Raw genomic sequence first — 23,737 nt, 5'->3', positions numbered from 1 at the left:
AGACATTTTTGTTTAAACATATATTTTAGATTATACTGTTAAACATGAAAGAAAGAATTGTTAGCATAGACTTGTGATTAAAACTGGAGATATTGTGCAGTTTTTGCAATGCTTCTATAGTAAACTTATCATTTGGTTGATAAATCAAGTTGATTAAAATGTGTTGTTTAAATTTTCAAGGTCATTCATTAAGATATAAAATTAAGGCTGCACTAATCCCACATTAGGTGCTAGTAATATGTATTTGGGCAGTAATTATTACAAACTATTGCCGTCTCTGTGAATAAAAGTTGAAACATTCCAAGGACAGCAACTTGATTTCTTCATTGAAATTAATTCTGCCGACATGTGTTTAAGAACCGTCTCCCTCCTCAAGGCAACAAATCCACCAGTAATATCTCGCTTGCAATATTTTGTGGAGGTTTCATGCGGGGTTTCCTTCTTATTCCTGAGATAGCACATCCACTTTGCTTTGAATGACAGATCTAAAATTTCAAGCCACGCCTTACAGTCCTCAGTGTGGTACCCAGAAAGATGTGAGATTAAACTCAGTTCTGTAAGTAGTCGTTGCTGATCAATATCAGAGACACTTATCACTAACACTGGCACACAAGAGATTGACAGATGATTACGTAGTTGCTTAGCAACAGCACTACACCCCTCACTGTCAAAGCTGCCATCAGTGTAATTGGGATCAGAGCTTCATGTTTGGCGAAAGCCTTGTGGCGTGGCTCACTTTTTAGGAATTCACTTTGAGTTTTGTTTATATTGGACTTTTGGGAGGTTATTTATTTTGCGAGAGCCACCGACTGAAGGTCATAGTTCATACACCTTTTTTGTTTGCCACTACATCACTGAAACTACTGCAAGGCTGTTGAGACCATTTTCCTTAAGTAAAAACTTGCTGCAGTCGCTTGATAAAAAAAAAAAAAATGCACCTTTGTTTCTTCTGATTTTAATGCAGCGCAGCGCTTCTTTCTCACCCCTTGTCTCTGGCAGTTTCTCATTGAATCTGACACTGAACACAACCTATAAAACCCTTGCCTCAGCAATGTCTGTTAGAGAAGAAGGTAGGCACAGAGAGAGGAAAGAAGAGAATGGTGAGGGAGAAGTGAAAAGAATAGATTGTGAAAAAAAAAGCAGACAGATGGCAAAATAGAGAGAAAGAAAAAGAGGAAAGAGAAATGCTTGTTAGCACCTCACTGGCCCAAATAAATATAAGATGACACACCTGACTGATAATTAGTCTCAAGAGCATTAGAGCTTCTGTGTGTAAGACAGACAGAGTGTGTGGAGGCATGTGTAAATGTGGGTCTGTTTATGGGTTATGGTAAAAACCTAACTTTAACTGTGTGTGTGTGTGTGTTCATGTGGGAGTGTGTTTGTGTGTAATGGAAAGGAGGGCAGAGGCCTTTGCATGTGTCCAAGCTAATGGGTATTCTGGCACACATAATCAGAACCGTTAATCTGAGAGAGAGGAGAGACAGATAGACTGAGAAAGATGTTTCCACCGATGCTAAAATGAGGAAGCGAGAAAGAGGTTGAAAAGTCAATAGTGGTAGAAAGGGAGGGTGTGAAAGGGTGAAATGGGACAGAGCTGTCATTGTATTTAATAGGTGACCTATTTCATCTGTTATTTGTTGGTTTTTCCTTTGGCAATCAGCATTTCTTTACTCTATTTTGTGCCAAAAAAGCACATTTTGGATTTAATTACATAGAACAAGGAGGAAAGAGATTGAAAAAGAAAAGGAAGCAAGAAAGAGGGAGAGGAAGATGAAGAGACAGAGCAATGGAAATGGATTTTGCTATCTTTAGTCATTGGTCGGGTTTAAGTCAAATCCTAAAACGGAATATACATCTGATAATCTGATCATTCTAATATGATCATCAATCTAATCTTCTGATTATCTAATCTGACAATTCTCTTAAATCTTACCTATTGTTCCAGTTCAAACCAATATTTGAGAACATATATATGCATGTAAAACAGACATATCCATGTGTGCTCACACCAATACACTAGTGTAATGTACACACCTTTCCTCTCACTTTCTAAGCTTCAGGGTTACTATACATTATTGTCCTTACATGCTATTTATGGATTCTGTCCATTCTCTGTGTTTAGTTTGATGATATGTCTTTTTATTTCCTCTAGGGATGAGATATTCTTGCAGTGCCATATGGGGGTTTTGGTGTCTCACCTGCTCATATTGCACATTCCCTTTTTCCAGTTTGTTTCCATTTATTGATTCAATTAATTAAACCATAAAACATATCATAAAATACAATCTCTAAGCAAAACAAGTCAAGACAGACCCAGAGGCTGCTCTTAGACTTGTATCCTAAAGTTTGAAGACAAGACAGTTTACTACTACTGCCACATGGTTGGAGACAACCCTGTCTCCTAGAAACTATGTTTATGTACTACTAAATTGCAACAGCAAATAGTTTATGAAGGAAATGTCATGCTGCCCAAATTATGTTGTCTGTTAATATAATTAGGAAAAGTTGTTAAGCAAGTTGCAAAAATGTTAATATTAAACATAAGAATAGATATTCAATGGCAACATGTTTCATTTGTTTTCTGACAAAATATCCAATCTGACAGTACAATATCAGCATGTGACTACAACATTATTAAATGTTTTTATTATGCTCAGACACCTGCAGCACTCAGTTAGGTTGGGGAAAAATAATGGTCTTGGTTTAATAAAGAAAAAAATCAACTGCTTATCAATTGCTATTATAATGGCACATTTGCCAAGTAGAAAGAAGCAGAGCTTCTCTGCAGAGGAAACGGATCTGCTCCTGCGCTAAGTGAAAGCACACAAGTCATTAAAAGCACACTGGCCCTCGCTGCTCCTGGACCCTCCCGTGGCCACCCCAAGACCACCAGTTTAAGATCCTGTTCATTCATTTGTTGCAAATTTATTTTTGTTTGTTTTTTTGAAAAGGTGTATTTTTTTAATTACAGCTTTGGTTTCTTTAAAATCGTTTTCTTTAGTAATGGAGTAACAGGTCAATTCAGCAGGGTTTTAATTGCTGAAAGTTTGAGACCTGATCACTGCACTCTTGAAATTGTTAAAGAATATTTCTTAAATATTGTTCAAAAATTAAATCATTAATTTTAATCATGTAAAAAAATCATCAGTATACACAGTTGTCAGGACTTGATCAGCTCGACAAGGTGCTGATCCTGCTGGTGGCAGCAGCTAGAAGCTGTCCAGAGTTATTTCCTTCTTTAGTTTAATCATTGTTTTCACCTCATTTATTTTGCCATCTGTTCATCATGTCCTCATGTATTGATGTAGCGGGAAAGTCAATCTGTGTCTGGTCCATTGTTGATATCTTTTTGCTGGGTCTTGACAGACAACCTCAACCTGATGGGTCTGTTTAAATATACACGTGTATTGCCACAATTTGGTCAAATAATTAGACAATTTCATCCGTCATTACTGTGATTAGCTAATTCTGATAAATATTAGGACTAACCATTACAACATGTATTTTTTAAAAATATGTTAATGTATATAATAATCTTTCACATTGTAATCCTTTTATTTGTAGTCTTTTGCATGTTTGTGCGCTGCTGCGTTATGTGCGCTGTGTACCCGTCTATGTAGGCGCATATAACTATCTTGATAATGCGCCCTTAAAATAATAGTGATATACTGCACCATTGACTTCAGATCAGGTTTTTGCTGGTCAATCGCGCAATCGCTCACATGGGTGCAAGTACATTTGCTATTTAAACAATGTGGGTGCTGGACGGGAAAATTAGTCGGTCTTAAACTAGCAAAGACACTGGCCTTGTGCTGGGTGCAAGATGCTGGGTAGCTAACACTAGCAAGCAGCAGTCTGCGGATATCAGGCTGATGTCTTGTAAAGAAACACAAATAACAGCAGATCATTTAGTGAGTGGACCATTAAGAGTTAAACTGACACATTTTCTAGTGGATCATTTGGTTTCTGCTTATATTCCCACCATATTATCATCAAATCATAATTTTAGCCTGCACGGCATGACCTCATGACCTCGTCCACATCTATCCATTACATATGCTGATTACCTTGGTATTAATTAGCTCCACAAGGGTAAAAATGTTTATTCTGTCATAAAAAAGAGTCACTGGAAGAACCTCTAATAAATCAGCTATGCCCCAGAAGGCTAAGCTTCATAATGGCGTCTCTTTAGGAGCCCGATCTGTTGTTGTAAAGTTACTGGCAATATGTGGCATTATTTAGCTGGAATGAGCTGAAAATAGATATTAAGACATGCTGATAAACAAACACAAACACACTAATCAAGCAGCTTTTTCACAAAATAAAAACTTTGTGTCAGGCGTACAGCCTTTATGATTGATTGTAAACAATAGCTTTAGCCGTGGCAATCTTTCTCTTTGTGTTTGTATGCGTGTGTGTGTGTGTGTGAGTGAGTGAGAGAGAGAGAGAGAAAGAGAGAGAGAGAGAAAGAGAGAGAGAGTGTGTGTGTATGTGTGTAAGGCAAGGTAATTAGGTAATCAACAGCTGTGCCAGACAGACAGGAAGCAGCTTGTTAAGAAACTGAAATGGAGATGGAAATAGATAATGAGAGAAACGGAGAGGTGGAACATATAAACAGAAAGAAATAAAAAAAAAAAGATTGAAACAAAGGAACAGAGCAAAGGAGGATATAGAAATAGCGAGAGGGAAAGAGTGAGATGGTGCAACGATAAGGGGGGTAAATAAGAAAGAAAGGGGGAGATGAGGAAGCATCAGATGTGAGGACAGGTGCTGTTGTCAGCTATGAAACACATGTAAACCTTTTATTGACTGGAGGAACCAATTACTGACAGCTAGAAGGGAAGGAAGTGTTTCACTGTCACACCAGGAGGCACAAACAAACCAAGGTGGGGAGGCATTATTGTTTTTTTTCATTGTCAAACACCTGATGTTTCCTTCTGTGGGCAGGATGATGGGCAAACTTGTGTGTGGATTAAAACAGGACAACAGGGGACTGGAGGTTGTGGCTGCAGGCCTCAGGGCAGAAAGGTCACCAGTCTGAATGCTAAAAGGTTATAGATAAAATCTTGGAAGGGGGAAGTGGAGGAGAAATAAGCTTTATCTGAGTAAGAGGAAACAAAATGTTTGTATAACACAACTATAGTGCAACATAACCAGAGATATCTCACTAACATACACAAGTCACAATACAATACAAATCACTCAGAAATGCCTGAAATGTGTATATGTATGTACATATAGCCTTAGGACTAAAGCAATATCACCTTTCCCTTGATGACAATGTCCTTGTGTATGTTAGACTGAAGAGGAATCAGTGAGGAACATTTCCTTAGTATTTAAAAACACAGTGACTATATACCCGTCACATTCACATTGCACATACCTAATGAAACATAAATGACACACAGCTTTTGTTTCATACATCATACTCACAGTTAATTTAATATTTCTGACAGTTTTAGTGTATTTGGAGCTTGCACAGTTAACTTTTATACACTCAAAACTTTAGTTTGTCTTACTATTTCTTTGAGATTTCAGTACTAAGGGTGTCTCCTCTGGTTGCCACTGCTGGAGGGATGATGCACCCTCCTAAAGCAGAGCTGTTGAATACAGGAATGTGGCCACTCAGACAGTACCAAACCCGCCACATCTTTGTTATTTCTAGTTTAGAGATTTTGAGATTATTTCTTTAAAATACCTTATTTTTTTTATAATTTTGATTAGGTTGATGTTTAAACTTCTCCTGTGTTGTTGTATATGTAGTTTAGTTGTTAGTTTTTGTCTTTAAGTTACCTCTTATGTGCTCAGAATCGCCTGATCAGCCATTAAAAGTTCCCTAGTATTCAATTTTCCATGTCAGTTTAGTCTCTTCAGTTCTTTTCAATTTATATACAGTTCTGTTTAGGAATTAATCAAAGCAAACTTTCCAATTGTGCCCATAATCTTGCATCTTTTACCAATCACTTTGAACATGCATGTGATCGGTAAGTACTAATGGTTTCAGTACAACCGTTTGGTTCCAAAATATAAGCTGGAAATGCGCTGCAGGCATCATTATGTGAAAATGTATAAAAGGTAGAGTTGGTTGAAAACCTGTCACCAGCAAATTGTTTATCTTATGGATATACATAAAGAACAGAAATATGTTCTCTTTACTCATGCTTGTGTCTTAGGGTAATTGATTTTACACAGATTTGAATAAAAACAGAAAAAAACTGCATAGACTGGTTTTCAAGGAGGCATGTTTTGCAGAAAGTAAAATTACTTTTCAGCCATGCTGTGTCTAATAGGCTGCACAACCACTGCACCTTCCAGCAGGAGGGAACATAGAAGAGGAGAGGGGTACAATATTTAATTTCAGCTTTTTGAATTCATTGACAAGCTCTTGCTTCAGCTGGAGCATGTCCCTGCTGGTCTCATCTATACAGCTACTGAACAGTATTATGGTCGGGCTGAAAGATTTTGAAAAAAATAATTGTGATTATTTTGACAGATATTGCAATTGTGATATGACTTACAATATTAGAGGGAAAGATCATTTTTACACAATTACTCTCATTTTCATTGATTTACATATTAAAATAGTTATGGTGTGATGTTTACAGGGATTTGTATCACACAAAGATGTTTAGAATACGATGTGTCTCTGCAGCACAAGAATATTTAATTAAAAATGGTATATTGACACACATTTCGCCTTTAACAAATATTGCGCCTCTTGCAATTTGAAAATTGCAGTAGGCAATTTCGATAAAATTTAAATCGATTATTCAGCCCTATATTATAGGACATGGAAATAGTACTTATTTAAATACCACAACGATATGATGAATGCTAGAAGATCGTATCATGAGATAAGTGACATGAACACTGGATGTATGAGCGCTTGCTTGCTTTAGTAGAGTTTTTAATTCGTTTAATATTAATGCTGCATTAGTTTCACCTATGATGCCTGTACTTACTGAAATCAGAACTTAGGTAAAAATTAACTTTGTCAAATGTAACTGCCCAGCAGTACACACTGCATGGTAGCCATTACTTTATTACATATTGGTCACCATGCTGGAAGTAACAAAGAAAAGGTGCAAATGGCAGGGAAAAAATAAAGTGGCACACAGGAAGTGATGTTTCTTTTTTGCAGTAGCAACAGAAGTTTGTTTGAAATAACTAAAAGAGGAACTGGGTCATTAGCGCCTTGGATGAACAAGTGTGCCACCAGAAACATGTAATTTTTATCAACAGAAAACCCCGGGGGACATGATGCCACAATGCTGGTGATGACATTTGATTGGCAAGTCTCCTAAGTACAATGATTTTAAGATGAAGCAGATCCTCTCTCATTTCTGCTCCCTCCACAGCTCTCCGAGGAATAAACCTTCAAGCAAACCACAATGCATCAACTCTTAACCTTTGTCATTCCCTCCCTGTGTCTCCTTTCCTCTCCCCATCAATCCCTCACTGTTGGCTGGATGTTAAGACGACAAGTGTTTACAGGAGCCTCAAAGCAAAGAACATTGCCTCATCTCCCAACTCCCTTATCTCCTCCAATTCCCCTCTGTCTTCCTCATCCTTCCATCACTGTCTAAGCATGGAAAGACAACCAGGCAAAGCATATAGCCGCTCATCTCCTTTCTCTCTACCTTTACTCCCTCTGGCACCATTCTCCCCACTTGGTTACTAAAAATACAAGCATTCAACAGAGCCATGAAAGAAGAGGACATCAAATCGGTTTCTTCACATTCGGTTTCTCCTTCCCACTGTCCTCCTCCTCCTCATCTTCCTCTCCAAGCTGGCCGTTAAAGTGAAAAACATTTAGTCAAAAGCAGAGATGCTGATCTCCTTCTACAGCTCCTCTCCTCCTCTCTCAGCATGGTTTCACAATGTTGTGGTATAAACAATATGTCACAGACCTCCTCCTAGCCTCTGTTTTCTGCACATCCTTCCACCTTTTTGTATTCTCCACTATGCGCTGTCTTCATTTACTCAAATTTAAATTATAAAAGGTTATGTGTCAAAAAGACGGATGGTCACTGCGATCTCCACCGTCCTGTATTGTTTTTCTTCCGCTGAGATTATCATTGTTTCATTCCTTGTAAAACTTTGTTAAACTGTATTACTTTGTCACTCACTACCTCAGCAAAATGAACGTCAATTTTTAAGTCATAAGTTTCACAGAATGGTTTCATAGCTGGTTGCAATGGTATAATATAATATATAATGGTGATAATTGGGCAAATTCGGAGAATGATCGTGATCATGGTTAAAGGAAACTAAGTTGACTGTTGATAGGAAAGTTGATAGTTTTGTTGACCCATCGCTCTTGCCAGACCTCCTCTCATATGCAGACTTTGATTCTCTATAACAATGTCACATATTTCCTCCTTTGCTCCCAACAGACAAGAGTCTGTTTTCCCCAAGTTGCTCATTCAAAACACCACTCACCAGTCCCTCAAAAGCCAAGAATGTGGTACTACTTCCAAAATTTTCTCCCATTCTTTCTCCGCTCCACTTTTCCCTCCCTGCCTGTTAAAAACACAATCATCCATCCATCCTCAAAGTAAAGCAACTTTTTTTTTAATCTCTTTTTCCTTTCAGCACATCCTTTTAGCTTCCTCCTGGGAGACGGAGGCCCTGTGTTCCCTCGGTTTTTGTGTCGTTTGCTCGCTCGTGCATGTTAGAGAGCTCTCAAGTCAAGGACACAAGCTCGGTTTTTGATTTAATACGATGAAAAGAATTAATTAAACAGCAGCGTTGGGACCCTGGGCTTCCCGTCACCTAAAGAGGGGAGGGAAGGCGAAAGCATGAGAGGACACTGATAGAATGGAGCTGACTGGAAAAGGGAGGGAAAGAAAAGGACAAGAGGAGTACAGGGTTGAGTGAGAGCGAAAGCAGGACAAGTTGTTTGGTGTGTAAGGGAGGACATGTGGGACACAGGGAGGGGAAGCAATGGGAATAAGAGAGCAAACAGTGACAAAAAAAAGAATAGCAAAGAGGGACTGGGATATCTCCAACGTTTGACACCTCTTCGCCGACACACAAACACATACACACACACACTCGCTGGCGCATGGGACAGGGAGTTAGTGTTAGCATCGGCACCACCGCTCACTCTATGACACTGTACATCTCTAAGGAGAGGGACTCGAACACGCAGGGTCCACGTAGGTCGCCTTAATTAGCCACACATCCCGCTACGCAAGCTCCCGGGGGGGTTTAACAGGGGCATGGAGGGTGAGGAGACGATGGATGGGGGAGATAGGAGGGGAGGGAGGGAGGAGCGGGGTGGGAGTGAGTGAGGAATGGGTATTAGAGCAAGGGGAATAAGCCAATGGGATTGGAAGGTTATTTAAAGCATGGCCTACAAAACATTCAGAAAAGTAGTGTGTGTGTGTGTGTGTTTGCATAGATGTTTGTGTGTTTATAATGTGACCAACGTCATGCATGTGTATTTACTTAACAGCCTGTATGAACCCTGTGATCCCATGCCACATACTCAATATATTTAGTATGTGTGAACCCGATGCATGCATGCATGTACGGCTGCATGCATTCACGCTTGCATACGTGTATGCATATGAATCTGGCCCGGTGTGTGTGAGTGTGCTCAGGTGGCCAGGGTCATTTCAGTGAGTGACAGAATGATGCTAGGCAAGGCTGTACACATAAACCCCATCCATATCTGTGAGGCCTAATTAGCCATCCTAGGTCATTGCTCAGGGCTATGATAGTGTGGTGGGGCACAGGAGCACTCACCAAACCACACGTAATGAACACAAATGCTACCTTTATCCCATTGAATCCTGCTTTATCCCATCTGTCTTGATGTCCTTTTTCCTGTAATTGACAGCCAGTGCTTTGCTCCGCTTATATAAAATGTCTCATAACCTGGAGAATCACAGGAGTATCCTTTGTCGCTTTATGCTTCTTGAATTGAAGGTGCAAGTCTAAGAAATATAGTAAATAGAGTTTTGGGGGGACTGTCACAAGGGTCAACTTACGTAATTGGATGATGGTATGAACTCCAGAGGAGGTAAATTATGGTGCAGTACAGAGACAAGCTGATGGATCCCGGCTGAAGTTACAGGGATTTGAATCAAATTTATTCTGGTGAACCCTGCTCCCATAAGTCTTCCCTTGCAGGATGACAGGTTTATTTTAAGGTTTATTCACTTACAGGTAGCTGGTTTGCCTGAGCAGTGTCAGTAAAAGCAAAGCTGGCGCTAAGTTATATTTTTCCACTGTGGTTTTGATTTACGAAAAACTAACCGGAGGTGTGATCACAGCCTCGGTGGCCAACACTAAACTGCAGTACTGAGCAGCTATGAGGGATGAATGTGTTTAATTGTGTAAGTATGAAGTTAAATGTTCACTTCTCTGCTTTTTTCTTCACAATTACCCCATCCTCCCTTTTTCCTTTCTTTTCAGCACCCTCCCTCTTCCTCTCCATTCTCTTCCATGCCACACCCTCCCTCTATCCTCCTTCGTTCACCTCTCCTGTCAAAGCCCCGTTGATGTTTATCAGCTTTAAAACCTGGACATCTTTACAGCTCTCACCCACAGACGTAGCTCCATCTACAAAAAAAGAAAAAAAAAGGCCACACTGGAGAGAATGAAATATTTGTTTGGGACTAAACTATTCTTCAGGGTCAAAATGTGAAGGGACAAAAAACACAAAGATTGTTCGTCATAGTCGACCATTTGCATGCCAAACATGTTTGAGTGGAATTGAAATAGAAAATAATACAGAATAGTCAATCTGCAAGCAATCTAGATGGAGAATGAGGAAAAATGGAAAGTAGAGTAAAAATAGAAATAGAGGAAGGAGAGAACCATCAGTGACGTTTAAACACACTATAAAGCCACCAAAAACACGCACTGTTTGAGTATATGTGTATGCACCTGTAGGGACAATTTCTCCCTCAATTCTGTGTTGGGCAATCAAGAAAAAAAGACAAGAGGGAGGAGAGAAAGGCAGGAAAGAGTGATAAACACAGACTATTACCACTGCAGTGGTCATTTCCTCTGCTCCTCTGTTAAAGGAACCCCACAGACTCTGTGTGAGTGTGTGTGTTTATGTGTGGATTCTAGCACTATTATGTTTTTGATTTTCTTTATATTTTATTCTTAGGGACAAATCTATACTCAGAGGTTGAGATGTTGAAATACAGTCCATAAAACCCCATCTGTAATATACGGGAAGTTGAGTGTTTGGAGAAGAGAGCGGAGAGAGAAGGAGATGGCGAAACATTTGGCAATTTTATGATATTGCTGTTAAAATTGCGCTGCATGCTGGAGATGATACAAACCAAAACCGTTTCTCTGCTTAAATATGTTTAAAGCTAAGGTATCAGGAACATTGAGCTTGAAGATGAGGTGAGTTTGAGTTGACATTCAGTTTAAAAAGGTAAAGAATTGTTCTGAATCCAAATCACTGAACTACAATTTGACTGAACAATCAACTAAACTCAAGTCCAGTGATTCGTATTCAATGTTCTCCAGATATGAAACGGCAAGTGGTTCAGGAAAAGGTAAGACAATAAATGTACAATATGCAGTCTATGTTCAACCACGTGTGTGTGTGTCTATATAAGTGTGTGTGTGCGTGCTTTGGTTATGCGGTATCAGGGTGTGTTCCTTTAGGATAAACTGGGGCAAGTGCTTTGCCATAGTCAGAGTGATGGGGGACAGAGGGACAAGTGTCTAACAGAAGAACACACAAAGACATGAATCTCTCTCTCTCTCTCTCTCTCTCTCTCTCACACACACACATCACAATGAATAAAAATGGAATATGTGTGTAACTACAGTATCTGAGGGGAATTCTCCACTTTCCTCTCTCGAGGGACAAACACTAACAGCTACACTGTCGTGCTTCTTTCCCTCTTACTTTTCTGGCTTTGTTTTTCCATCTCCTCTCACTCACTTTCACTCTGCCTTTCTCTACCTTTTCCTCTCTCTCTCTCTCTCTCTCTCTCTCTCTCTCTCTCTCTCTCTCTCTCATGTTGGCAGACATCCCTCTCTCTCTCTCTGTCCTTCCTCCCCCTTGCTGTGTTTTTAATCCCCATGTGTGCCAAGAGAGACTGCAGACATCTTGGCCCCATGTCTATGCTGTGTTTGTGTGTGTGTGTGTCCCACAGTTGACTGCCAGCACTAATACAAAAGCTCTCTGTTGAGTTAGTTTGTCTTTACAAACAACTAAAACCATACAACACTTAACCCTGTGCCCTGCATCGTGTCGATTTAAACCAGTTGAAACATAAAAAAACTAAAACCTCGTACCTGTCACAAAGGTGGGTGAGTGGAGCAGGTGGACCCGAATGCAGAGACGGCAGGAGGGCAAGACCCGATGAAGAAATATTAAATGAAAATGCACAGGAACATACCAGAAACGCAGGAGACACAGACTCAGGAACACTAACCAGGAATATGGAATAAACGTAGAACAAAAGCAGACGACTCGACTAAGACCGAACTAAAAACTGGACTATGAATACACAGGGTGTGATTGCAAACTAGACACGGGTGAGGGAAACGAGACACAGGTGAAACACGAGCTAATAAAAAACAGGAAGTAAAGGTGAACCAGACACAAAGAGAAAATATTTCAAAATAAAACAGGAACTAAAGTAAACAGAAAACAGGTGACACAACACACGGGCAGACTGGGAGCAGATAAACTGGGGAAGACACTAGGAGCAGGGCTGGGCTAACCAGGGTGATGCAAGACAGGTGAGAGGAGGTTCACATAAACACAGGAGGAACACACAAGGGAAACAGAGAAAAAACCAAAACCAGGCAACATAAATGCAACACTAAAAACTCAAGAGAACAAAATACACAAAGAGTCCAAAAACCACAGAAAAAGTCCTGGTAGGACGTAACAGTACCTGTGTGTGTGTGTGTCTGTGTGGAGCTGGATTTATGATTCAAGTTTTAAAAGTATAAGCATCCATCAGAGGGGTACAAGCTCCCAGAATTTTGCAGGTTACCTTAACGTGCAGAAGATTGACTCAAGATGATATGAAGTTGATATGAGTGCGTGTACCTCATTTGTGCAAATAAAAACTGTATAACATTAGATTGCATGAACATGTGCATGTGTTCATTTCAATCAATATAAAGATGAGATAGAAAAACACCAGTACCACCCTCCACACATCCAAACACACACTCACACACATGTTGCTGTGGTACAGCATGCATCGTTGCATGACTAAACACATAGGTAAGCTGGCGCACAACATCAGTTATTCATTAACCTGCATCATACATTTCATAAATGTTATATAAACTTGTCATACGTTATTCAAACACAAACAGTGATGTGTGTGTGTTCATGTTTGTGAGGGTTCCTATGTGTATACAAATGTGCATGTGGTTTTTGTGTGTGCATTTGCATGTGTGTGTGTGGAAAGCTACATTAAATAGTTCATGATGTGAGCACTACTTGACTGTCAAAACAGTATCATAAATAAACACTGGGAACTCTGGGAATGTGCTTACATGGTTTATTTGGATTAAAGGTTTGCAGCATGTACATAAACAATGATAATTTTTTTGGATTACCTTAATTACATTGTGTTTGTGACACATAAACCACATTGATCAGTCAAGTACTGACCAGTGAGTTTGTCAAAAACATGTAGGCAAAGTTAAATTAGCACCCAGTGTACTTAAAAAAATGATTAAAACAGTGACGCACGATTAAACTAGTTTGTTAAAGCGGCCGATGTGAAGCTGTTAGTTTTGCTCTCTCTTGCAAGAGTCTAAAAATTATTTGGTCTTTGCCGTACAATGATTTGTTTTTTGCAGGACCAATATTGATATATAAGTCTGTTATACAGTATTCAATAACTACTGCTATATATTTAAAGACAGGTTTCATCTGTCACTGTCACTGTTTTTATTGTTAAACAAGAGAAAATCCATTGAATGACTTGCGTTTGGAAGATGAAAACGCTCTATTAGGATGTGGTGTTCACTATTCAGCTATTCAAATACAATTATCTCTTTAAAATGCTACAGTTTCACTGCTTTCTTACATAACTGCTGCTATGATTTTGTTCCATTCACAAGAGAAAGTGTAGAAAAAAGAACTTTAACAATTAACAATTTCTTTTAATGTTACAAGTTGCACAGAGAAGTCTGGCAGTCTCTTGCTAATGTTCTTTCTTAACACTAATTGATTCAGTCCTACAGTACATACAGTGTAACATATTTGAAGATGGCTCATCCACTGCAGGAAAATGTGTCACACTGTAAAATCATTAAACTGAACTTTTTTTTTTTTTTTTTCCATGGCTGCCACTGCAAACACAGGGCTCTGGATGATGAAAAACATCCACAGCACACACATGCACACACACACTTACACTCACACACACACAAGCAGATAAATAGCATGTCCCTGTATGGAGTGTGGGCAGTGCATTACCCCAGTTCTTGTATTGAACGAGGCCCATTAACGGTGTTAATCTATGGATCCAATCATGATCATGAAATAGAGCACTGCTTTCTGGCAGAACCAGCAACACTCAAACAATAACCCATTTTCCTTATATAACCCTACAAACAAAACTAAGGTCATCTTGAGCCTGTTCCACTTCTTGTTAGGTAATTTATTTAGCATGCAAAGTAATAAAAAAAAGATCATAACCAGAGTGGGAAGAAAAGAAAAACAGGCTGTAAAAATGACTAACAATATACTGAAAAGTCAACAAGGTCAAGCCTAAAAGCAACGCAATGCGCTGTATACATGTAAAATGACAAACATAATCTACAAAAAAAAAACTGCTAGACATAGCTTTAAAAACACGTAGCAGGATTACGCAGTGTAATAAAACACAATATTAAAATGATATTAAAATAAGAAGAAGAGGGACAGATAAATGAATAATAACTTGAAATGATAATCAAAATGAATTCCAACAAAAGATGAATCTTGCTCGAGGGCGCCTCAATGGCTGTTTCTGAGGGCGAGGAGACACACACATGCACATCCAAACATCTCATTATGTTTTTCTTTTTCAGAGTGGTCATACACTGCAGCAGAAGGGCAGGGAGGCAGAACTAAGCAGAGTGTTAATAACAAAGTATGATGGTGCGGCGTAATATCAATATAGCATAACGGCTATATGATATCAGAATGTTCAAATAGTGAGAAATACAGAAATGATGAATAATTACTGCACAATCAAAACCAATAAAGAAACAAATGCTGTGAGAGATCGTTGATCCAAACTAATGTGCAAATAGGGTGCTTTAATGAAAAAAAAATAATTAAGGTCTCCCAGGACATGTGATGGTTGAACAGTAATTACAGTCATTGTGATCAACAATTGGTTCCATTTTTGGTTTTAGATAACTGTCAACCTACATACATATATGCAAAAACACTGTACATGTAAAACAGTGAGCATACACCCACCTCATACACACAGAAAATAACACACGCACGACTACACATCTCCACACACAGCAAAGCCTATGCTGATTCTAATTACTGCATCCACTTACCATGCATCCCCTATTATGCGCATCATGTCAGATCGTATTATATCACAGAATTACAATAGGTGCAGGAATCAATTCACAAGATTAATTGTCAGAGGTAGTAATCATTCCCGCCCTCTCATTCATAAAACGCACACTCACTGTTTCATGTCTCAACCAGTAATATCTCATTAGAGATTAATACAGATCAGCTCTTTTAATTAGCCATCCTGCCCACACAATCGCTGATAAAAGCCTGTGATCTTGTCTGTTGTATGCTAGCAACAGACTGGATATATGTGTGTGTGTGTGTATGTGTGTGTATGCCTGTAGTAAAAAAAAAAAAAAATGTCAGCTTCACTCCCACCTCCAGTCTTCAATGCTTTGAATCATTAGGGTGGTAACATTGCAGTACTGCATTGAATCAGCCCTGCTTCACGAGTGTGTGTGTGTGTGTGTGTGTGTGTGTGTGTGTATGTGTGTGTGTGTGTGTTCTGCCCATGTTTGTACAAGCCTGTGCATTTATGTATGTGTGCGCATCGATACACGTGTATATATTTGTGCTTGCCGCATCATAATCTGAGCTTTGAGGCACCTCTTTGTTTACAGTATCACTTTGAAGACGGGCAGAAGTGTGTATGTGTGTAAGTAGATGTGAATGAGTGTGTGGTTGAATCCGTGCTTTTCTGTGTATGTCTTTGTGGGACAGCCATATCATAATCTGGTTTCTAAAGCATCACTTTCTGTGTTTACCCTGACGTCACTTTGATGAGTTTCTCCTTCAGGGCAAGGAAAAAAAAAAACAAAAAAAAACCCAACTCTACCACATGTGGCTATGTGCCAAACCTCAGGGAAATAAGCAGCCGTTTAGAATCACCACCATCTCAACACCTCAAACAGCACCATCCTGATGGATGACAAAGGGCCAGGGAAAATCACTTCTTTGCCTTGAGGCCACAATGGCTGGCACATCCCAAAATTCATCAAGTGCTTTCAGTATTCCACAAGCCATTCTTAAGTGTAAAACAAGACTATGAATCCATTCTAGAAAAATATCCAGAAAATATACTAAACATTATTACTAATTAGCTTTTGTTTCTGTTTCAAATTATCCACCAGTAACATATGACTCACTTCGATTCCCCTTAAAAAACAGTGATAGATTCTGTGTCATGCACCAGGTTCAAAATTTGAAAAGCATCTGATGAAAACTTTTTAGTGTCTTATGCTCTTAATTTAAAAGCTTCAAGCTGTGGTGTCTCTGGTTTTTATTTCCTTCTGTGCCATATTTGGATTATCCGATGCTGCTGATGCTGTCCATCAGTCAAGGCTAGACATGGCTAACGGGTAGCTAAGTGGTGCTAATTGAGCCGGGGTTCAGCAATAATAGTTTCATGCGATGGGAAGTCATTCATCAGCAGTGCTCTCAACCAACAGAAAAAAAAAGGACAAGACAGAGAAAAGGAGAAATGGAGTGACAGTGAAGGGGGAAGTCAGACAGAAGTGGTGAAAAAGGAAAGGGAAAAGAGCTAACCAAAGGCAAAAAAAGAGAGTGTTTACTGGTCAGATAGCCTTCTATTCAGCCATGGATAACATTTCCAGATGACTTTGTCTGACTCGCATACATGCTACTGTAGATCATGCAGTCAGTAGTTTCACTGTGAGCAGTGTGTACAGTATGACTTTGTGTGTTGTCTAACAGCATTTGAATCATCATATAAACAAATGTGCACAAACCAATCGGCAACTACCGAGGCTTGAGGCTGAAGCCGATGTGGAAGTACCTTAAAGTGTAATTCTACTGACAGCTGCTAGCTGCTGGCCCCAATTGACTCCCATTCAAAAAGTGTCAACCTCTCTAGAAATACTAAGTCAATCTCTTCTTTCAACCAGTCATTATGGTCTCAATTGCTAAATTCTGGCCCTCTTAGTCTGCCAGTGGTGATTTTTTTTAAATTATTGCTATAATAATAAGATGTGAAAACTTATAGTAAGCTTTAATAGTATGTGAGTCAAACTATTTTAATTATCTGTTACTCATGCATTGTAAAGTTATGTACCATCACCTCTTTGATTCATTTAACCCTATCCCTACTCCTAACCTTAACCCTGACCCTACATAATTCACCTCAGTCTGTTTACTATCTTTAAGTAACACATTTTTATCACCACCTTGGGTTGTTTTTTTTATATCACCCAAGCAGATTTCATGTAATCTGTCTCTGTTATTCTTTTATTTTATTTTATCAGAGCTGTGCAACAACAAATTCACTCTAACCACACACTGGAGTCAAGAATACCTGTCACGTTTGCACCAAAATCTAAAGCAGGGTATGTTTACTCTATTGTCAGCCGCTTTTACCCTGCTGAACACAAGCAGAACACACACAAACACACACAAACATAACCAAACATACAAGGACAGAGCAATTACCAGGTTAATGGCAAATTTAGCATCACACATGGGTCAGTACTTTTTACAACTGCTTGTCAGACTATTGTGTGTGTGTTTGTGTACATGACAAAATGAAAGCTTGTAACCCTTCAACCTTGGTCTATTAATCTGACAGTCCTTCATACGTACACAAGCATACACACACAAAAAACATATGAGGTTATCAGTTAGAGGTTGGAGTTCGAAGGTTAAATAAACAGCCAATCAGTTGATAGACAGCAATTTCTCTTTCTGGATCCAAATTTAGCTCAAAGCTCGCATTAAATGAAAACTAGAATCTAGCTACAGTACAAGAGTCATCCAAGCTTACTCCTTGTGAACTCATATCCCATCCGTTGATAATACACACACAACAGTAGAAACTGTCACTGTGAAAACAATTAAAATCTCTTATTACCAAATGTAGGGCGTTATCAGTTGTTATGGCCTTGAAGCACAATCATCAAAGACCTTTTGAGATATTTTACGCGCCCACAAATACTCCTCACAAAAAAGAATAAGCTAACCAGCCGCTGGAGGACAGAGGAAGCTGTCGGAGAAAAAAAAGGAGAAGATATGTATGATTCAGTCCTACCTCTCCGCTGTGGAGGAGGCCTTTCTCTGGCACATCACCGCCAACGAACTGCTTCCCGGTGTCATTTCCTGTTTGATCTCCCACGCAACCAGGTTGCTGGGTTTCACAGCCAGGAAGTTGATGCCTGACTGGAACCACACCCTGCAGAGAGTGATGAAGAGACAGAAAACAAGAGGGAGAAAAGAGTGGGAGTGGGTGGCAGAAGAAAAAAAAAAGAAAGAAAGTGAGGTTAATCTAAAGTTCACACAGGCACATCATAAACAGAAGAGGGAAGAAAGCTGAGTCGTCACAGTGACAGTCAGGGGGAATTTGCTTAAAATTGAATTTGCTTCGCTTGGAATTTCCCTGCCCTGATTTTCTCGCTGATTTTCTTTAATCCTTGATATGTGCCATTCTCTCTTCGTATAAAACGTCTCTTCAAATTTAGTCGCCCAGCATGGTGCCGCCTCCCACGGTATGTTTTGGTGGGGGAAGACAAAGTAGTGACAGGAGAAGCTCTTATGAAAGTTATCATTTTTTACCAGAATAAGTGCCACTCGGAGGATGAATCAGGTGTATGCTGAGTTGAAGATTATATCTCATACACTCAATGTTATTTTGCTGATAAGAAAGACAACACTTAACAGCCTATTGGCGGGTTGTGGTTAAAGGTGTTGTGTTTATTAATGTGCACTCCTTCCTCTTCTTATCACCCCCTTCACCACTCCGGACTCTTCTTCAAATATTTATTCTTCAAACCTTCTTCCCGTCACTTTCAGCATTCCTCATCCTTCCCCTTCTCTCTTCAGTGAGAATCCCATCTATCATTGCCTTCCCTCTTTCTTATCTTCTTACTTCTGTCTTTAACTCCAAAGTCCGGTTCTTTCTCCCATGTTTTTCCTTTCTTTCCCTACTACTTTTTTCCATTCAGCTTTTCCTTTAATCTCTATAATTCCCTCATCCATCTTTGTTCCAATATCCTCCTTGAGTTTCTCTCCTTTCCATTCTGGTTTTCTTCTTACCTGCATACTCCCTGTTTCCCTTCCCATTTTCCCTATCCTTCCCCTCCAGATGTCCTCCTTATTTCCATTCCTCCTTCCCAGTCATTCCCTTGTTGCTCTCCCTCCTTTATTTTCCTTCACCAGGTCTCCTCTTTCATCTATCAGTCTGTCCTCTTCTTTTCCACACCTCCTCCAAATGTTTTTCCTCTGCCTTTCATCTGCCCCACTGCGATTCCCTTTCCTTTCCTACCTTACTCTCTTCCTTCCCTATATACCTTTGCTTTATCCCTCCCTCTGCCCCTCCTCCATCCTTCACTCTCAAGGCATCCTCTGGTTAATCTCTTTATTTTCTTTCTCTCCCACTCCCTCTTTCCCTCTCTTTCTCTAATCCGTCCCGGTGTGTTTTGTTCTATTTATCACCTTGACGAGACCCTCCCTCAGTTTATTAACACACTTTATTAGCACGCAAACGCATACCCGAAAGCTTGTTTACTGCTTTTCTTATTAACACACATACAATGGTCTCTGGCAAACAGTAAATGCCAACACAAACATACTCTCCAATAAACTTTCTCTTCTAAACAGAAGGGGGGAAAAAACTGCCAATCCTCTTTGTCTCCTTTCTCATTATTACTTTCTTGTGTTTGTCTCGCTTCATGTGTTGCCAAAAACTGCCTGCAAATATGTCACGCCTGTCCCTTGCCATGCTCTCTGTACATATGTTTGTGTGCGTGTACCGTATATATCCACACCTGGGTATATACATGTGCTGTATAATAATCTCAATAAGATGCTTTTTGGTGTTTCTGCGCAAGGGAACAACCCCCATGTGAAAACTTGAAAACCTACTTTTTTTTTTTTTTTTTTTTAAATTCATAAATTCTGAATTATTTTTCTTGTTTTTTTTTATTAAAATAGGAAAATATGTTTACTGGCTGACCTCTGTTGTGTGTTATTGTGCGAGTGTGTAAAACAAAAGGGGAAAAAAAGAAAAGTAAAGTTGCAAAAAAAAGTTTTACAAGTAAGGTAGAGTATGTATTGTTTTTGTGTATATGTGTGTTTGTGTGTGTGTGTGTGTGTGTGTGTTTCTGTGCACTATCACAGCATAAAATAGCAGGCGGTCCCCTAAAATCTCCTCTTTTATAATTCAACAGCTGAATGTTACATAAAGTCAAAAAACTCTCTATTATTGTTCTGCTCCCTCTGTCTCTTTTTCTCCATCTCTCTCTCTTTTTCATTTCCTCATTTGAATCACTTGGATTTATGATAAATAGCAAAGCCCCACTACTTTGTGTTTTAATTTACAGTTAATCTAATCTGATTTTATTCAGGAATTTGTTGATCATTTATTATGCCTCACTTTGACAGAGTCTTGATTTTAGGTGATTTTAACATACATGTACGCTGCCCTGCTGGTTCCTCTTTTACTATGGATTTTATAGAAATTGTGCATTCTTTTAATCTCACTCAGTTGATTGAGGGTCCCACTCACTTAAAGGGACACACCCTGGACAATGTTCTCTCCTCTGATTTTATTCTTGATAGTGTTGATCTCTGTGAGGCTAGCTTATGTGTGTCTGACCACAAAGCTATTATTTTTTAAGTCCCTCTTTCCACCTCCTGTCCCCAGGGTGGCTACTTATGTTTCCTCTCGTGTCCTCAATACAAACTCTGCTGACAGATTTCATAAGGCCCTGCATCTACACATAGCAATAACAAAAAAAAGTCAAATCTGTCAAAAGAAGAATTACTAAAACGACTTCAACAATACATGTAAAAGCTGTACTTGACTCTATAGCACCTGTAAAAATCCAGAAAGTCAAATCAACTCTCAGCGTGCCTCGGCTAAATAACAATACCAGAGAAATAAAGAGAAAATGCAGACAAGCCAAATGGAAATGGAAAAAAGACACCCTGGTGGTGTCATATCAAATTATGAAAGATCTAATGTCTGTCTATCAAAAATCAGTAAAAGAAGCCAATTTCTCCAACATCATTACAACAAACCATCACAACCCCAAATTTTCTTTCAAAACCATCAAATCTGTAATTAATCCTCCCAGCCAACAAACCGAAGCCACTCCCATGATCTGTGAGCATTTTTTTAATCCTTCTTCTCAAACAAAATAAGTGAAATAGAATTCCAGACTGGTTATGTCACCGGTGACCCTTCTCCTTCTCCACACTGCACCCCCTCGGCCTTACTCAGTAAGTTTGAGGCCCTTTCATTGTACGCTTTAAAGGACATTATGGCCAAATTAAAGCCTTCATTGAGTACTTCAGCTCTTATGCCTGCCAGATTTCTCAAAGGAGTTTTTAACAGTGTTGGTCCCACAATTGCTCTCTGTCCACTGACTGTGTTCCCTCCTTAAGCATGCAGTAGTGCACCCACTGCTCATGAAACCCAACCTTGACCCTACAGATTTTAGATAACGTAGGTCCATTTTTATCAAAAGCTTTAGAGAGGATTGTCGACATAGAGCTGATTTTTTTTAATGAATAATTATGATATTTTTGACAAATTCCAATTGAGGTTGCTATGCACGTCATAGCACTGAAACTGCTCTCATCAAAGTGACAAACGACCTTTTACTTACAGATGATGCTGGTGATTGTTCAATTTTCATTCTTGAGCTCTGCATTTGACACTGTGGATCTCTCTATCTTATTGGATCATCTTGAAAAGTGGGTTGGCATCAGGTACACTGCTCTAGACTGGTTTAAATCCTACTTATCAAACAGAACTTTCTCAGTAGTCATGGGAAATGCCTTCTCTCCTGTGGCCCCTCTGACCTGTGGTGTTCCCCAAGGCTCCGTCCTTGGCTCCTTGTTGTTCTGTATATATATATATATATATATATATATATGCTGCCACTAGGACATATCATAAATAAACACAAAATCCAGTACCATTGTTATGCAGAAGACACAAATGTATGTCCCATTAAAAACCACTGAAGGAGGTGAATTTTCATCATCTCCAGCTAAATGAAAACAAATCAGAAATAATTCTCTTCGGTCCTCCACAGTCGATGCTTATTTTACAGAAACATCTTGGATCATTGTCTACAAATATTCTGCAGCCAGAAACCTGGGTGTTATATTTGACAGTGACCTTTCATCTGAAAAACAAATTACAAATGTTGTTCAATTATGTTTTTATCAACTAAGGAGCATCTCAAAAATCAGGTCTTTTCTCTCTCGGCCTGATCTTGAGAAGGTCATCCATTCTTTTATTTCATCTCGGTTAGATTACTGTAATTCATTGTATTCAGGGTTGAGCCAAAAAATGATCTCACGCCTTCAGCTGGTACAAAACGCAGCTGCACAGCTTTTAACAAATACTAGAAGACAAGATCACATCAGCCCTGTTTTAGCCTCTCTTCACTGGTCACCAGTAAGTTTCAGAATTGATTTTAAGATTTTACTGATCACATTTAAAACACTTCATGATTGAACCCCACGGCTACAGTGCTGAATTGCTGCTCTTCTATAAGCCAGAACACAGCCTCAGATCCTCAGGTAGGGCTCTGCTGGCTGTTCCTAAGTCCCATTCAAGACTAAAGGTGATCAGGCTTTGCAGTCAGGACCCCTCAGCTCTGGAACTCCCTTCCCGAGAATCTGAGGCTGCAGGATCAGTGACATCTTTTAAATCACTTCTCAACGTTTTTTTTGTGTTTTTTGTTTTTTAAAGCCTTTTATTAATTCTAGCATTTCCAACATGTCTTACCTGTTTTATTATTACTGTTGCTGTCTTTTTTATATTTATTTTATTTTTGAATTATCTGCCTGATTTTACTTGCCTGAAATGTTTTAATCCTGGCTCAACCACATACAGAACTTTGTGACTTTGTTTTGTAAAGTGCCATATAAATAAAATTTATTATATTATTATTTCTGCCTCTCCTATCTCCCTAACCCCGCCCCCCTTCTCTCTCTCCCTCTCTCTCTCCTCCATTCACTCTCTGTCCTCCTCCTCAACCAACCCCGAATTTAAGATAATCCACTTCAAAGGAAATTTACTGCACCCAAACACTGGCAACAAAAGTATGTAAAGCAAAGCAATGAGTTATGAGAGAGAGAAAAATAAATGGGGATATAGTAATAGAAATGACAGACTGACAAGAATGGAGTATGAGGGGACAGAAATGTATGCCTGTACACCGGCTGATAAAAATTAACCCCAGAGATTTTTAAATGACAAGGTCATGACAATGACAAATCATAAATAAA

General features: G+C 39.2%; 1 protein-coding gene across 1 annotated transcript in view; it reads right to left on the bottom strand.

Annotated features, from left to right (window-relative positions):
* si:dkey-215k6.1 (transmembrane protein 132D) overlaps window positions 1-23,737 on the bottom strand; it is a 278,691-nt gene that overhangs the window by 119,797 nt on the left and 135,157 nt on the right. The window contains exon 4 of the mRNA XM_067615492.1: window positions 18,525-18,665. Within this exon, the coding sequence (XP_067471593.1) occupies window positions 18,525-18,665 (141 nt within the window). The remainder of the gene's footprint in view (window positions 1-18,524; window positions 18,666-23,737) is intronic.

This window comes from Thunnus thynnus, chromosome 2, assembly GCF_963924715.1.
Source record: "Thunnus thynnus chromosome 2, fThuThy2.1, whole genome shotgun sequence".
Classification (NCBI taxonomy): Eukaryota; Metazoa; Chordata; class Actinopteri; order Scombriformes; family Scombridae; genus Thunnus; species Thunnus thynnus.
This window is presented reverse-complemented; position numbering and strand designations above follow the sequence as displayed.